The sequence below is a fragment of the Saimiri boliviensis genome, chromosome 1, assembly GCF_048565385.1.
Source record: "Saimiri boliviensis isolate mSaiBol1 chromosome 1, mSaiBol1.pri, whole genome shotgun sequence".
NCBI classification, from domain to species: domain Eukaryota; kingdom Metazoa; phylum Chordata; class Mammalia; order Primates; family Cebidae; genus Saimiri; species Saimiri boliviensis.
Window position 1 is genome coordinate 141,368,555 of NC_133449.1, and position 17,970 is coordinate 141,386,524.

A 17,970-nucleotide genomic window follows, 5' to 3' on the forward strand; every position below is an offset into this window, starting at 1 on the left:
CCACCACCAAAACTGGTTAATTTTTATATTTTTTTATAGAAATGGGGTTTCACCGTGATAACCAGGCTGGTCTCAGACTCCCGACCTCAAGTGATCCACCCAGCTCAGCCTCCCAAAGTGCTGAGATTACAGGTGTGAGCCATCACACTCAGCCTATTATTTTCTATGACGTAAATATTGTACAAGACTGGTGACATGAATTCTCATTTAGAAACCTTTGAGTATTTTAGCAGTGAGACATGGAAAATGATTTTATTTGTTGACTAGATCCTTTGTTCTTTACCTCCTTCGTTTGAGAATTATGTGCTATCCTACATGCTGACATCCATATTCTAGTGTAGTGTTCCTATTCTGTTTCACAGCTTTTCTGAGACTAGTTTGATATATGTTAAAGCCCTGAAAAACATTTAATGTCACATATAAATGATAATAGTGGTATAAATTAAAATGAGTAGGATAAATTTCCCTTGAATTTTTATTTACTTTTTTTTTTTTTTTTTGGCTTTTTTTTTGAGACGGAGTTTCTTGTTACCCAGGCTGGAGTGCGATGGCGTGATCTCGGCTCACCGCAACCTCCGCCTCCTGGTTCAGGTGATTCTCCTGCCTCAGCCTCCTGAGTAGATGGGATTACAGGCATGTGCCACCATGCCCAGCTAATTTTTTGTATTTTTAGTAGAGACGGGGTTTCACTATGTTGACCAGGATGGTCTCGATCTCTTGACCTCGTGATCCACCCGGCTCGGCCTCCCAAAGTGCTGGGATTACAGGCTTGAGCCACCGCGCCCGGCCCTTTTTTTTTTGGCTTTAAAAAAAAAAATGGGGTTTCACCATGTTGGTCAGGCTGGTCTTGAACTCCCAACCTCAGGTAATCCACCTGCCTTGGCCTCCAAAAAATTCCCCTTTAAAAATAGAGTTTTCATCCCCAACACTTGTAATTACTATACTTAAGAATTAACTATTGGCCGGGTGCAGTGGCTCACACGTGTAATCCCAGCACTTTGGGAGGCCGAGGTGGGCGATCACCTGAGCTCCAGAGTTCGAGACCAGCCTGGCCAACATGGGAAAACCCCATCTCTACTAAAAATACAAAAAGCCAGTCATGGTGGTGTGTGTCTGTGGTCCCAGCTACTCAGGAGGCTGAGGCAGGAGAATCACTTAAACCTGGGATATAGTGGTTGCAGTGAGCCAAGATCACGCCACTGCACTACAGCCTTGGAAACAGAGTGAGACTTCATGTCAAAAAAACAAAAAAAAGAAGAGTTAATTATTAAATTTAGTACCATTTAAAGTGTAATTACTCAGACCAAGCATGGTGGCTCACACCTGTAATCCCAGGACTCTGGGAGACTAAGGCGGGCAGATCACAAGGTCAAGAGATTGAGACCATCCTGGCCAACATGATGAAACCCTGTCTCTACTAAAAATACAAAAATTATCTGGGTGTGGTGACGCGCACCTGTAGTCCCAGCTCTTGGGGGTGCTGAGGCAGGAGAATCACTCAGGAGGTGTAGGTTGCAGTTAGCTGAGATCGCACCACTGCACTCCAGCCTGGCAACAGAGGAAGACTCCCTCTCAAAAAGAAAAAAATGTAATTAGATATTATGGAGCTGTTTTAAAGGACAACGAAGGTGTATATTTACTGCTGTGGAACAATTTCTGGGATATATTGTTAAGAGGAAAAAGTAGAACAGTGTTATAGTGCATTAATACAGTACATAATAACATTGAAGAAGAGGAGGAGCCAGGTGGAATGACTCACGCCTGTAATCTCAGCACTGTGGGAAGCTGAGGAGGGTGGATCACTTGAGGCCAGGAGTTAGAGACCAGACTGGCCAACATAGTGAAACCAAGACTCTACCAAAAATACAAAAATTAGCCAGGTATGAATGGTATGCGCTCGTAATCCCAGCTACTTGGGAGGCTGAGGCAGGAGAATCGCTTGAACCCAGGAGGCGGAGGATACAGTGAGCCAAGATTGCGCCACTGCACTCCAGCCTAGGCAGCAAAAAAGAAACTCTGTTTCAGAGAAAAAAAAAAAGGGAAAATGTATATCTCAGAATCTGAATTTTGGTACTTAAGTTGAAAAATACCATTGTAGGCCGGGCGCGGTGGCTCAAGCCTGTAATCCCAGCACTTTGGGAGGCCGAGGCGGGTGGATCACGAGGTCAAAAGATTGAGACCCTCCTGGTCAACATGGTGAAACCCCGTCTCTACTGAAAATACAAAAAATTAGCTGGGCGTGGTGGCGCATGCCTGTAATTCCAGCTACTCAGGAGGCTGAGGCAGGAGAATTGCCCGAACCCAGGAGGCGGAGGTTGCGGTGAGCCGAGATCGCGCCATTGCACTCCAGCCTGGGTAACGAGAGCAAAACTCCGTCTCAAAAAAACAAAAACAAAAGCAAAAAAAAAAAGAAAAATACCATCGTATAAATTCCTGTGCTCAAAAATGCTTATCAAAGAGTAAGTCCCAATGATACCACTTAGCTACGTGCCTACCTCAAGAGAGTTACTGCTTTCTAATCCTCAGTTTTTTTCCCCTCTGTGAAAAACCCAGGAATGCCAGTAACACATACCTCTTGGGGCAGGGTTAAATGGGTAGTGCATGTGAAGTGCCAAGTACAGTGTCTGACACAGAGTGAGGATGGTATTTTCATTATTCTCACGTCTTTTTTGAAACTGATTCTAATTTCTTTTTTTTTTTTTTTTTTTGAGACGGAGTTTCGCTCCTGTTACCCAGGCTGGAGTGCAATGGCGCGATCTCGGCTCACCGCAACCTCCGCCTCCTGGGTTCAGGCAATTCTCCTGCCTCAGCCTCCTGAGTAGCTGGGATTACAGGCACGTGCCACTATGCCCAGCTAATTTTTTGTATTTTTAGTAGAGATGGGGTTTCACCATGTTGACCAGGATGGTCTCAATCTCTTGACCTCGTGATCCACCCGCGTCGGCCTCCCAAAGTGCTGGGATTACAGGCTTGAGCCACCACGCCCGGCCTGAAACTGATTCTAATTTCAACAGGTGTAAGCCACCCCGTGTGGCCTCCAGGCTTTTTTTTTTTTTTTAAATACGGAGTCTTGATGTGTCGTAAGACTGGAGTGCTGTGGCACGATCTTGGCTCATTGCAATCTCTGCCTCCCGGGTTCAAGTAATTCTCCTGCCTCAGCCTCCCAAGTAGCTGGGACTACAGGCATGCACCACCACACCCAGCTAATTTTTGTAGTTTTAGTAGAGATGGGGTTTCACTGTGTTGACTAGGATGGTCTTGATCTCCTGACCTCGTGATTTGCTCACCTCGGCCTCCCAAAGTTTTGGGATTACAGGCATGAGCCATTAAAAAAATTTTATTTTGCAGACAGGGTCTCGCTCCTAGGCTGAAGTGCATTGGTGTGATCATAGCTCACTTTGGCCACTAACTCCAGGTCTCAAGCAATCCTCTTGCCTCAGTCTTCTGAGCACCTAGGACTATAGGCACATGCCACCACACACAGCTAATTTTTAAAATTTTTTGTAGAGATGCGTTCTCACCATGTATCCTAGGCTGGTTTCAAACTCCTGGCCTCAAGAGATCCTCCCACTTTGGACTCCCAAAGTGTTGGAACCACAAGCATGAGTCACTATGTCTGCCCACATTTATTTTAATGGATTTTCATTGACTAAAAAGTTAATTGTGGCAAATATCCAGTCCTTTGATTTTCTTACATGTTTTTCACCTTCATCTATGAGGTGAGTACTGATTCCTGAAGGGAGTTGTAGAGAATATTTGCTTTCATTTAGAGGTCAGTACTGAGATTTTTTTTTTTTTTTTTTTTTTTTCTGTATGAAGCAGTTACTCTTGATTAAATTGGGAACTCTTCATCTCAATTCAACGTTGGATTTTCTTTCCCTTTGCTTCCTAACTCCTATGTTCTAAGAGAGCCTTTTCTTTTGTTTCCCTTTCAGTTTTTTGGGTTTTTCTTTTTTCTTTTTTTTTTTTTTTAAGATGAAGTCTTGCTCTTGTCGCCCAGGGTGGAGTTCAATGGCACGATCTCGGCTCATTGCAACCTCCACCTCCTGGATTTAAGCATTTCTCCTGCCTCAGCCTCCCAAGTAGCTGGGATTGCAGGTGCACGCCACCATACCTGGTCGATTTTTGTATTTTTACTAGAGATGGGGTTTTGCCATATTGGCCAGGCTGATCTCAAACTCCTGACCTCGGGATCTGCCTGGCTCGGCCTCCCAAAGTGCTGGGATTACAGGCATCAGCCACCATGCCCTGCCAGTTTTTTGGGGGGTTTTTTTGTTTGTTTTTTGGTAATTTTTTTGAGGCAAAGTTTCACCTTGTCACTTAGGCTAGAGTGCAGTGGTGAGATCTCAGCTCACTGAAACCTCCACCTCCCAGGTTCAAGAGATTCTCCTGCCTCAGCCTCTCAAGTAGCTGGGATTACAGGCATGTGCCACCACAATGGCTGGCTATTTTTTTGTATCTTTAGTAGAGATGAGGTTTCACCACGTTGGCCAGGCTGGTCTCAACTCCTGACCTCATTATCTGCCTGCCTCAGCTTCCCAAAGTGCTGGGGTTACAGGTGTGAGCCAGCATGCCCGTCCTTCAGTTCTTTTATGATTCCATGTCAGAACCAGATGTGGTGGCGCACACCTGTAATCCCACCAGTTTGGGAGGCGGAGGTGGGAGGATCATCTGAGGTCGGGACTTGAAGACAGGCATGGTGGCGTGTGCCTGTAATCCCAGCTACTCAGGAGGCTGAGGCAGAAGTGTTGTTTGAACCCGGGAGGCGGAGGTTGCAGTGAGCTGAGATTGCACCATTGCACTCCATCCTGGGCAACAAGAGTTAAACTCTGTCTCAAAAAAAAAAAAATAATGCTTCTCTGAACATTGAAGTACAAGTACTGGTTGAGTGTCTGATCTGGTTCTGCTTGGGACCAAAAGTGTTTCAGATTTTGGATTTTGGAATGTTTGCATATACATAATGAGATATCTTGACGATGGGACCCCAGCCTATATAAGAAATTTATTTGTGTTTCATATATACTATATACACGTAGCCTGAAGGTAATTTTGTACAATATTTTGTTTATTTTATGCATGAAATAGTTTTGACTTTGATCCAGCAGATCAGGTGAATTGTGAAGTTTTCCACTTGTGGTGTCATATTAGCACTCAAAAAGTTTTCTATTTTGGATTATAAATCCTTTCTTTTTTTTTAAGCTGGGATTACAGGCTCACACCACCATGCCCAGCCAATTTTTTTAGTAGAGACAGAGTTTCACCATGTTGGCCAAGGCTAGTCTCAAACTCCTGACCTCAGGTGATCCACCTGCCTCAGCTTCCCAAAGTGCTGGGATTACAAATGTGAGCCACCACGACTGGCCTTGGATTAGAAATCTTCAGCCTGTATTTGTATATGTTTGAGTTCCTGTCTTTAGTTCTTTTCGATGTATATCGTCATTACTATTTTTTTTTTTTAAATAGGATTTTGCTCTGTTACCCAGGTGAAGTACGGTGGCGTAATCATGGCTCACTGCAGCCTCTGCCTCTCAGGCTGAAGTAGTCCTCCTACCTTAGCCTCCCAAGTGGCTGGGACTACAGGCGTGTACCACCAGGCTAAGTTTTTAACATTTTTTGTAGAGATGGGGTCTCACTATGTTGTCCAGATTGGTCTCAAATTCCTGGGCTGAAGTGATTCTCCTCTCTTCCAGAGTGCAGGAATTACAGATGTGAGCCATCACGTCCAGTCACATTACTACTCTTGTTTGGGTTTTTTGTTTGTGTTGTGGGCTTGTGTTTTTGTTTGTTTGCTTTCTCTTTTGTTTTTTTGTTTTTTTGAGACGGGGTTTCACTCTTGTTACCCAGGCTGGAGTGCAATAGTGTGATCTCGGCTCACCGCAACCTCCGCCTCCTGAGTTCAGGCAATTCTCCTGCCTCAGCCTCCTGAGTAGCTGGGATTATAGGCACGTGCCACCATGCCCAGCTAATTTTTGTATTTTTAGTAGAGACGGGGTTTCACCATGTTGACCGGGATGGTCTCGATCTCTTGAGCTCGTGATCCACCCGCCTTGGCCTCCCAAAGTGCTGGGATTAAAGGTTTGAGCCACCGCGCCCGGCCTGTTTGCTTTTTCTTATTTATTTCTTTAATTTTTTTTTAAAGATGAGACTTTGGGAGGTTGGGGTAGGTGGCTTACCTGAGGTCAGGAGTTTGAGACCTTCCTTGCCAACATGGTTGAAACACTGTCTACTTAAAAAAAAAAAATTCAAGGCCCGGTGCAGTGACTCACACCTGTAATCCCAGCACTTTGGGAGGCCGAGGCAGGTAGATCACCTGAGGTCGGGAGTTCGAGACCAGCCTGGACAACATGGTGAAACCTTATCTCTACTAATAATCCAAAAATTAGCTGGGCGAGGTGACACACACCTGTAATCGCAGCTACTCAGAAGGCTGAGGCAGGAGAATGGCTTGAACCCAGGAATTGGAGATTGCGGTGAGCTGAGATCGCACCATTGCACTCCAGCCTGGGTGACAAGAGCAAAACTCCATCTCGAAAAAAAAAAAAGAGCAAAAATTAGCCAAATGTGGTGGTGTGTGCCTATAATACCAGCTACTTGGGAGGCTGAGGTGGGAGAATCTTTTTTTTTTTTTTTTTGTAAGATGGGGTTTCACCATGATGGCCAGGCTGGTCTTGAACTCCTGACTTAGGTGATCCACCCACCTCCACCTCCCAAAGTGCTGGGATTACAGGCATGTGCCACCATGCCCAGCAAATTTTGTATTTTTAGTAGAGACGGGCTTCACCACGTTGGCCAGGCTGGTCTCAAACTCCTGGACTCAAGTGATCCACCCACCTCAGCTTTCTAAAGTGCCGGGATTACAGGAGTAAGCCAGCATGCCTGGCTGATGTTTCTTGTTATTTTTTCTTTTTTCTTTTCTTTTCTTTTTCTTTTTTCTTTTTTTTTGAGACAGAGTCTCTCTCTGGTGTGATCCCGGCTCACTGCAACCTCTGATTCCCTGGTTCAAACAATTCTCCCTCCTCAGCCTCCCGAGTAGCCGGGATTATAGGCACACACCACTACACCCATCTAATTTTTTTTTTTTTTTTTTTTTTTTGAGACGGAGTTTCACTCTTGTTGCCCAGGCTGGAGTGCAATGGTGCGATCTCGGCTCACCGCAACCTCCGCCTCCTGGGTTCAGGCAATTCTCCTGCCTCAGCCTCCTGAGTAGCTGGGATTACAGGCACACGCCACCATGCCCAACTAATTTTTAGTATTTTTAGTAGAGACGGGGTTTCACCATGTTGACCAGGATGGTCTCGATCCCTTGACCTCATGATCCACCCGCCTCAGCCTCCCAAAGTGCTGGGATTACAGGCTTGAGCCACCGCGCCCGGCCTAATTTTTTGTATTTTTATTAGAGACGGGGTTTCACTGTATTGGCCATGATGGTCTCGATCTCCTGACCTCATGATCTGCCTGCCTTGGCCTACCAAAGTACTGGGCCCCAGTTTCCATCACTATCTTCAGAAATGTATCTATTATGTGCCCGTCTACAGGGGGTGCCGGACGTCGACGGTGCCTTCGCAGTCACATTACTCTTCGGGTCCCAAGTTAAGGCTTTCATGCGCTCCACTGCCCCGGCGTGGCAGGCCACTCCAAGTCCCTCCCGACTGGAACTGGTGTCGGGGGGAGCCTTGTATGAATCGTACACCCCGGTGTTGGTGTTGCCTTACTCCTCTGAGTTCTTTCTGATTAAGCTCTGCTTAAAGTTAAATAAAAGAGAATGAATGACAAAAAAAAAAAAAAAAAAAAAAAAAGGAGGCTCACTCATAGGCGTGAGCCACCGTGCCTGGTGTTTCTTACATATTTTTAATAAAATATGAAACAACTGTTCTCGCTCCAAATAAAAGATTATCAGTGTTTTTGTTTTGTTTTTTTTTGAGACGGAGTTTTCGCTCTTGTTACCCAGGCTGGAGTACAATGGCGCGATCTCGGCTCACCGCAACCTCCGCCTCCTGGGTTCAGGCAATTCTCCTGCCTCAGCCTCCTGAGTAGCTGGGATTACAGGCACATGCCACCATGCCCAGCTAATTTTTTGTATTTTTAGTAGAGATGGGGTTTCACCATGTTGACCAGGATGGTCTCGATCTCTTGAACTTGTGATCCACCCACCTCGGCCTCCCAAAGTGCTGGGATTACAGGCCTGAGCCACCGCGCCCGGCTTATGAGTGTTTTTATTGGTTTAATATATTTCTTTAGTGATAATATTTTGATCATGTTGAATATACCTATTAAAGAACATGGTACGGATTTGTTTGTTTAGGTTTTCCCTCATGTTCTTTAGAAGGATTTAAATTTCTCAGATAGGTCCTAGGTATTTTATCTCTCTCTGCTATTTTAAGGAGATCTAGGTTGTGTATATGAAACGTTACTATATTGGTCCTACTGTAGACGTTGTTAATTTTATCAGTAGGGGGGCATTGTTACCTGTGTCTGACCTTGCTCCTCTGATGGAATCTTTAGCTTCTGGAGAGAAAAGACCCTTGTAACTTTCCTACTGATTCTGGGCATAGGTTTACCCCTAAGCTGCCCAGACAGAAAACCTCAGGGAGTATTTTTCCAGTCAGACCTTGTTTTGCTTACATGTGTCTCCCTCATGATTTAATCTTCAGCAAGAAGACAGTTTTGTGGTGGGCACAGCCGAGGGGACAGTCTTCCATTTTCAGCTGGTCCCTGTGACATCTAACAGCAGTGAGAAGCAGTGGGTTCGGACAAAACCATTCCAGCATCACACTCATGACGTGCGCACTGTGGCCCACAGCCCAACATCACTGATATCCGGAGGTGGGTTCTCCTCCCAGCAAAGCTGCTGCTTTACCTCTCCTGGCTCTGGCTGTTCTCATACGGCATAACTTCTAATTCTGTACACCTTCTCCCCCCCATTCCTAGGCACTGACACCCACTTAGTCATTCGTCCTCTCATGGAGAAGGTTGAGGTAAAGAATTATGATGCTGCTCTCCGAAAAATCACCTTTCCCCATGTAAGTTTCCATTCCCAACCCCTGCCAACCCCTCATCTCCCCATCCCTGTGTCCCACAGGGCTGTGAACACAGCTCATGCTCGGCAAATTTGTAGGAATTTTTTTTCCCCCCAGACAGAGTTTCACTCCCCAGGCTGGAGTGCATTGGGTCAATCTTGGCTCACCACAACCTCCACCTCCCAGGTTCAAGTGATTCTCCTGCCTCAGCTTCCTGCATAGCTGGGATTACAAGCATGCACCAGTGCACCCAGCTAATTTTGTATTTTTAGTAGAGACGGGGTTTCTCCATGTTGGTCGGGTTGGTCTTGAACTCCCAACCTCAGGTGATCTGCTCGCCTCAGCCTCCCAAAGTGCTGAGATTACAGGCGTGGGCCACTGCACCTGCCCCTACAGTAGCTTCTTAATCCTGTCCTTTTATTTCCATTTGGGTCATTCTAGCCTATTCACTGATCCTATTTTATTTCTTTAGTTTTTTTTTTTTTTTTTTTTTGAGACGGAGTTTCGCTCTTGTTACCCAGGCTGGAGTGCAATGGCGCGGTCTCGGCTCACCTCAACCTCCGCCTCCTGGGTTCAGGCAATTCTCCTGCCTCAGCCTCCTGAGTAGCTGGGATTACAGGCACGCGCCACCATGCCCAGCTAATTTTTTATATTTTTAGTAGAGATGGGGTTTCACCATGTTGACCAGGATGGTCTCGATCTCTTGACCTCGTGATCCACCCGCCTCGGCCTCCCAAAGTGCTGGGATTACAGGCTTGAGCCACTGCGCCTGGCCCTAGTTTTTGTTTTTGAGACAAGGTCTTGCTCTGTCACCCAGACTGGATTGCAGTGGCGTGATCCTGCCTCACTGTAACCTCTGCTTCCTGAGCTTAAATAGTCCTCTCATCTCGGCCTCCTGAGTCACTGGAACCACAGGTGTGCGCCACCACACTCAGCTAGTTGTTTTTTTGTTTTTGTTTTCGTTTTGAGATGGCGTTTTCGCTCTTGTTGCCCAGGCAGGATTGTAGTGGCATGATCTCAGCTCACTGCAATCTCTGCCTCCCAGGTTCAAGCGTTTCTCCTGCCTCAGCCTCCCAGCTAATTTTTTTTTTTTAATTTTTTTAATAGAGATAATATCTCACTTACCTTGTCCAGGCTGGTCTCAAACTCGTCTCAAATTCCTGGTCTCAAGCAGTCCTCCCACCTCGGCCTCCCAAGTGTTGGAATTACAGGCACTTGCCATTGCTCCAGGCCCACTGATCTATTTTAAAGCAACTTTGTTCATCACTCCATGCTTCAAAGCCTCCTGTTATCCCTGTTGGCTTCAGCATAAAGATAGGTTCCTTAGTGTGGCATATAGAACCTGTCTCCCTCCGGGCCTGGCCCTTCAGCTTCCTGTCTCACCTCTCACACTTGTAGCGCCCTTAACCCAGGCTAGCCATTCTCAACGTGTTTTTGTCCCTTGAATACTCTTTTTACCTTTGAGCTGTGTCACATGCCATCAACCTCCTCACAACATTCTGCCTTGCCTCCTTTGCCTGACTGGTCTTTCCCGGTGAACCTCATCTGGGCTTTGTATTTACCACCACTCAGCTAGGTTAGATGTTCTCTCTCCTTATTTTTCAGTACATACTGTGTTTAGCCATGTTAAAAATTCTTGGTACCCTGAAGTATAATGGCTGATGTAGTTCTGTGTCATCTCTCTAGAATCATCTTAAGAGCAGTAGCTGTTTTAATTCTTCATTGCATTCATAGATTCCAGGACAGTGCCTGGCATATGGGAGTACTTAGGAAATGTTTGTCAAGGAAGTGAATTTCAGCAGTAAAACATGTGCTAAGGTGGTGCTGCTGTATCTGGTACTGAGGCAGTAGATGATCCTGACTTATTTTTTAACTTTTTGATTCTTGGATATAGCGACGTCTCATTTCCTGTTCTAGAAAGAGGCAGCTTCTCCTCTTCCAGTTTGCTCATCACTTGGAACTTTGGCGACTGGGATCCACAGTTGCAACAGGTAAAATGGGAGCAAGTTTTTTTGCAATAAGAAAACTGGAGAGAGAAGCCAGAAATCAGAATTGCAGTTGGAATTCTGCTTATAGAAAAACTGAAGTCGATTTTTGTGTCCATTTTAACTAATGGTTTTCCCACCCATTAGATAAAGCAAATAATACTCTAATTTTAGAGTATTAGAATCTTTAGCAGGTTATTGGATCATCTCTTAAAAGTTTATGGCTCTTGGTGGTGTGCTGCAGGATGTAGTCAAGGTGAGAATTGGAGAATCGTTATTTGCCCTAGCTTGACTGAGAAGAAAACAGGCTGTTGAAAAATAAGCAAGATTTAATGATGGATAGTAATGATCCATTTCAGTAATGTATGAAAAAGAAGGTCACACGAATCTTATCAGAGTGACAGCCTAGTGGCTTTTTTCTGTGACCTATTAAGGAAATGCTGGTCCTCTTGTTTGCAGTGGATTAAAATTGAGGCCACGCATACTCCACCTGCATGCCTGGCTATGGAGTAGAGCTTCAGGGAGTTAGTGATGTGTCAGGATAGAAGCCAAGGAAGTACTCATTGTTTTCCTCTTCATATACCCTCATAAATTGTGAGCTTAGTAAGCTTACATTTTTCTGATTTCCCACTGCCAGAGATTCCATTCTTCTAAGGAGTGACTTTTTAGAAGAAAAAATAAACAGTACTCTTTTTTCCTAAGAAAAATCTCAGGGAAGTTTCTTGTTTCAGGCAAGAATGGGGATATTCTTCCACTCTCCAAAAATGCAGATCATTTACTGTATCTCAAGACGAAGGTAAGGAAGCTTGTTTGGGCTCTGAAATCTGGAATGTTTTTCCCATTGTGAATTTTGAGGTTAGTTAGTTCATATCATAAATTGTATAAATTCTAAAACTATTTGAATGAAAGACTATGTTACCAGGACTGGGTTTCCTGTGATTATAATTAGACATTGAGAATGTATTAAATGAATGTATACAGGAAATAGATGTCTCTCCTTTTGATATTATTATGAAAATAATGTTTTTGTTTTTGTTTTTTTGTTTTGATGGAGTTTCACTCTCGTTGCCCAGGCTGGAGTGCAATGGCATGATCTCAGCTCACTGCAACCTACACCTCCCAGGTTCAAGTGATTCTCCTGCCTCAGCCTCCCAAAAAACTAGGATTATAGGCATGCGCCACCATGCCCGGCTAATTTTTTGTATTTTTAGTAGAGACAGGGTTTCTCCATATTGGTCAGGCTGGTCTCGAACTCCCAACCTCAGGTGATCTGCCCACCTCAGCCTCCCAAAGTGCTGGGATTACAGGCATGAGCCACGTTGCCCAAGCATGTGCGTATTTTTAAAAATTCAGGCCGGGCACGGTGGCTCAAGCCTGTAATCCCAGCACTTTGGGAGGCCGAGGCGGGTGGATCATGAGGTCAAGAGATCGAGACCATCCTGGTCAACATAGTGAAACCCCGTCTCTACTAAAAATACAAAAAATTAGCTGGGCATGGTGGCGCGTGCCTGTAATCCCAGCTACTCAGGAGGCCGAGGCAGGAGAATTGCCTGAGCCCAGGAGGCGGAGGTTGCGGTGAGCCGAGATCGCGCCATTGCACTCCAGCCTGGGTAACGAGAGCGAAACTCCGTCTCAAAAAAAAAAAAAAAAGAAAAATTTAAATAATACAAAATGTTATACAATGGGGAAAAAGATCATTTTGTTTTGTGAGTTTTTAAAAATTAAATGAATGTTACATTCAACTTTATTCTCCAGATTCTTTTTTGTTTGTTGTTTGGTTGATTTTTCGTTTGTTTGCTTACTTTTTTGAGACAGGGTCTCATTGTGTTATCCGGGCTGGATAGCAGGGGTTCCATCATGGCTCACTACAGCCTCAACCTCCTGGGCTCAGGCTATCCTCCCACCTTGGCCTCCCACCTTATGGAACTAAAGATGTGCAACACCATGCCCAGCTAATTTTTTGTAGTTTTTGTAGAGACAGGATTTCACCATGTTTGTCCACACAGGTCTTGAACTCCTGGGCTCAAGTAATCCTCCACCTCAGCCTCTCCAGAGTGCTGGGATTACAGGCACAACCCACCGTACCCGGCCTCCAAATGTTTTTCATTTACTATTTCTTAGAAGTCTTTAAAGCAGAATGTCATAGACAAAACAGAAAATAAGTACTCCAAACCACCTATCCTCCCAAGCTTTCGTTCAGTGAATTCCTTCCTGCTTAGGTTTCTGAAGTTGGGGTTTAGTAAGAGGCCATCTGTGAAGTATTCAAAGGGCAAAGATAAGAATAGACCTTCATTTTTGGATTTGGAAATCAGAGCCACACCTTTTAGGTACTCTGCCTCTGAAATAATCAGAGTGACACAGATCACATGAGGATCGAGATCATGTGTAGGTATCTGTGGACATGTCCAGAGTGGCAAGAGCTTGAGGTGTTGTGTCCCAGTGCACCTTATTATGTGAAGTTTAATTGCACATTCATCTTGATTCCTGATATTGCCAGGGTCCTGAGAACATTATCTGCAGTTGTATCTCCCCATGTGGAAGTTGGATAGCCTATTCTACAGCTTCTCGGTTTTTTCTCTATCGACTGAATTATGAACATGACAACATAAGCCTCAAAAGGGTAAGTGATAGCCCAGTGTCTGGTCACCTAAGAGGAAACTTCCTAAATGTGTTATTTTTGTATGAAGTGAAAATAACTGAATGTGAATCATTGCTCAGTTAAAAGTTATTTGGAAGGCCGGGTGCAATGGCTCAAGCCTGTAATCCCAGCACTTTGGGAGGCCGAGGTGGGTGGATCACGAGGTCGAGAGATCGAGACCATCCTGGTCAACATGGTGAAACCCCGTCTCTACTAAAAATACAAAAAACTAGCTGGGCGTGGTGGCGCGTGCCTGTAATCCCAGCTACTCAGGAGGCTGAGGCAGGAGAATTGCCTGAACCCAGGAGGCGGAGGTTGCGATGAGCCGAGATCGCGCCATTGCACTCCAGCCTGGGTAACAAGAGTGAAACTCGGTCTCAAAATAAATAAATAAATAAAAGTTATTTGGAGAGGGCTATTACAAAATGATGTTTTATTTCCTTTTTTTTTTTTTCTGGAGACAGAGTTTCGTTCTTGTCGCCCAGGCTGGAGTGCAATGGCTCGCGGTCTTGGCTCACTGCAACCTCCACCTCCTGGGCTCAAGCAATTCTGTACTTCAGCTTCCCGAGTAGTCTAATTTTTGTATTTTTAGTGGAGAACAGAGTTTTACCTTGTTGGCCAGGCTGAGGCTGGTCTCAAACTCCTGACCTTGGGTAATTCACCCACCTTGGCCTCCCAAAGTGATGGCATTACAGGCATGAGCCACCACACTCAGCATTTTTTTTTTTTTTTGAGACAGTTTTGCTCTTGTCACCCAGGCTGGAGTGCAATGGCACAATCTTGGCTCACTGTGACCTTCCCCTCCTGGGTTCAAGCAATTCTCCTGCCTCAGCCTCCTGAATAGCTGGAATTACAGGTGCCCACCACCACGTCAGCTAATTTTTTGTATTTTTAGTAGAGACAGTTTTTAGTACGTTGGCTAGGCTGGTTTCAAACTCCTGACCTCAGGTAGTCCACCTGCCTTGGCCTCCCAAATTGCTGGGTGAGACACTGCACCCAGCCTTTATTTCCATTTTGATTTCTGTTCTTAGAGGGGTGGGGGAATGCCCTAAAGGCAGTAAAGTTAAGGCTTTTCTGTTTAGTGATTTGTGACATAGTTATTTCTTTGATAGGAAAGTGAATATTTAGTAAAGAGATGGAAGAGGGATGTATAGGTTACTGGAGAGAAACCAGTGTTCTGTGTCCTGAGTCAGTTGGCTTACTTAGAGACAGGAAGCTTTAATGTAACTTAAGCATGGCTGTGATGGTTTCTGATGGGCTGTAGGTCTCCCTTCTCTCACTGGCTTTTGTTATTGGTTCACCCAAAGGTTTCCAAAATGCCAGCATTCCTTCGCTCTGCCCTTCAGATTTTGTTTTCTGAGGACTCAACAAAGCTCTTTGTAGCTTCAAATCTAGGAGCTCTGCATATCGTTCAACTGTCAGGAGGAAGCTTCAAGCACCTGCATGCTTTCCAGCCTCAGTCAGGTGGGAATCTGGTAACTGGCCATGGGGAGACTTGCGTCTAAGATGTAACTTTTTTCCTTTTAAGCCTCCATGTCGGGAGTTCCCTCGTGTTCCTCCTACCCTGCAGATCCACTCACTCAGATGTTTGCAGTTTCAAGTAGGAGGAGATAGCTGGCAGATGAAGACTCTCGATGAGATCTGCAATGCTCTTCACACCTACTCTTTTCTCACTGGGTTTTTGATTCCTTATTTGGGGCCAGAGAAGTTTCATCATCCTTCTTAGTTTGTTAGCAGAGCAAGAAGAAAGTTAAAATTATTTTAATCCTAACAATAGCTACCATTAATATTTTGATGTTTTCTAATAGGTATTTATATGTAAGTATTTTGTGGGCATGTTGCCTTTTTTGGTGGTTTATAAAAAGGTACAATCATAGATCACTGCCACCTTGACCTCCTGGGCTTAAGTGATCCTCCCATCTCAGCATCCTGTGTAGCTGGGACTGCAGATGCATACCACTGTGTCCACCTAATTTTTAGATTTTTTTTTTTGTAGATACAGGAGCTCATTATGTTGCCCAGGTTGGTTTTGAACTCCTGGGCTCAAGTGATCCTCCCATCCTGACCTCCTAGCTGAGATGATAGGCATGAGGCAGTGTGCCTGGCCCAATAGTATCCTTTTACATACAGTTTAATTACCCGCATTTAATGTTCCTGACCATTTTTCTATTCTCCTTGAGAATATGAGTATTATTAACATGAGTTTGTCTACGTAGCTAGCTATGGCTAACTGTTAAGGACTTAGACTTAGCTTCCAGCTTAAGCTGCTGGTTGTTTGGATACTTTCTGTGGGCCTTTCCCCTCTCTCTTGTCCTGGATTTTAGCTGCTTCACTGTCATTTCAGTCTGTCACCCTGTCTTTTTTGAGACAGGGTCTTGCTCTTTTGCCAAGGCTGAAGTGCAGTGGTGTGATTATGGCTCACTGCAGCCTCAGCCTCCCCAGGCTCAGGTGATCCTTCCACCTCAGCCTCCCAAGTACACAGGAGTGTGCCACCACACCCAGCTAAGTTTTGTATTTTTGTAGAGATAGGGTTTCACCATGTTGCCCAGCCTGGTCTTGAACTCCTGGGCTCAAGCAATCCTCCTGCCACGGCCTCCCAAATGCTGGGATTACAGGTGTGAGCCACCATGCCTAGTGAAAGTCAACTCTTTTAACCTCAAGTCTCACTGTTCATAAGCTGATCCCGAAGTCTACACAAGAAACCCACAAGTTAGGGGTCAGATAAATCATACTATTTATTATCTATATATGTTTTTATTACAAAACTTAGACTATTTATCTTGCATCTAGCACTCCTTGAGATTCAGCTCTGCATTATGTATATGACTATTTTTTTCACTTCTCTCATCTCACTTCCCCTTGTAGTCAAGCTGGTTTCTTCACAGCCCTCAAACCTGCATATTCTAGTCCTCATCACTTAGCTTGCACCGTTCCCCATCCTTTTCTCCCCATCCCCACCCATCCTTTGGCAGCTGGGTTATGCTTGTTATAAAGCCATTTTATCGTTTGGGGGCGTTACATGCAGCACGCATTTTGGCATAGAGCATCACTGTCCAATTTTTATCCCACACTAGTCGTCATGTTGCCAGATTGGTTTAAAGTCTCTAGATGACAAAGATGGCTCAGACATGCCCATCCTCCCTTAATGCAAAATATACAGCAGGCACCCAATAAATTAGATAGGCGTTAAATCTATTGAACTTGCTGTTTGTAACTTTGTTGTTGTTGTGTTTTTGGTTTTTTTTTGATAGGGGGTTGTTTGAGATAGAGTCTCACTCTGTCATGCAGGCTGGAGTGCAGTGGTGTGATCTCAGTTCACTGCAACCTCTGCCTCTCAGGTTCAAGTGATTCTTCTGCCTCAGCTTCCCTAGTAGCTGGAACTATAGGGATGTGCCACTACACCCAGCTAATTTTTTGTATTTTTAGTCAAGACAGGTTTCACTGTGTTACCCATGATGGTCTCGATCTCCTGACCTTGTGATCCACCCTCCTTGGCCTCCCAGAGTGCTGGGATTACAGGCATGAGCCACTGTGCCTGGCCTAATTTTGGTATTTTTTGTAGAGATGAGGTTTCACCATGTTGGTCTCAAACTCCTGAACTCAGGCGATCCACCCACCTCCACCTCCCTAAGTGCTGGGATTACAGGTGTGAGCCACCGTGCCCAAGCCCGTTCATAACTTTGATTTAAAAAAAAACATTGGGGACTGAACGTGGTCGCTCACGCCTGTAATCCAAGCACTTTGGAGGCCAAGTTGGGCAGATCACCTGAGGTCAGGAGTTCAAGACCAGCCTGACCAACATGGTGAAACCTCATCTTTAAAAAAAAAAAAAATATTTGGTAGGAAAGGAGTTTGAAACAATTAGTATATATTTTAGTGGCAGATGCTACCATGATTCTCTATTCCCATAGTAAGCAGTGTCTTAGGCCTGAGCAAGTAATAACTTCTTTTTTATCTCTGAATCTTTACATGAGGGATGGCTAAATAATTAGATGGAAAAAGTAGACACATTAACATCTAGAACTAATTTGCACAGTGATTAAAAAATTATCCTGGCAGTGATTTAAAACTCCGAGAGTCTCCTTGGCTTTTGCCATCATATCCAGGGCAGGGCTGGCTGTGGACACTGAATTCAGATATCCAACTCTTCTTTCTTCACAGGGACAGTGGAGGCCATGTGTCTTTTGGCAGTCAGTCCAGATGGGAATTGGCTAGCTGCATCAGGTACCAGTGCTGGAGTCCATGTTTACAATGTAAAACAGCTAAAGGTGAGCATAGGGTTTCATGGCAGCAGTTTGAATCATTGTACAGGAGGCAGTTCACCCTGCAG

At 44.8% G+C, this 17,970-nt stretch overlaps 1 protein-coding gene across 3 annotated transcripts in view; it reads left to right on the plus strand.

Annotated features, from left to right (window-relative positions):
* The window catches only part of UTP4 (UTP4 small subunit processome component), a 49,043-nt gene that overhangs the window by 20,825 nt on the left and 10,248 nt on the right, over positions 1-17,970 (plus strand). For all 3 annotated transcript variants that reach the window (XM_039473953.2, XM_010350693.3, XM_010350695.3), the window contains 7 exons: positions 8,652-8,823; positions 8,929-9,020; positions 10,912-11,008; positions 11,734-11,798; positions 13,500-13,622; positions 14,948-15,104; positions 17,802-17,908. In XM_039473953.2, coding sequence (XP_039329887.1) covers positions 8,652-8,823; positions 8,929-9,020; positions 10,912-11,008; positions 11,734-11,798; positions 13,500-13,622; positions 14,948-15,104; positions 17,802-17,908 — 813 coding nt within the window. The remainder of the gene's footprint in view (positions 1-8,651; positions 8,824-8,928; positions 9,021-10,911; positions 11,009-11,733; positions 11,799-13,499; positions 13,623-14,947; positions 15,105-17,801; positions 17,909-17,970) is intronic.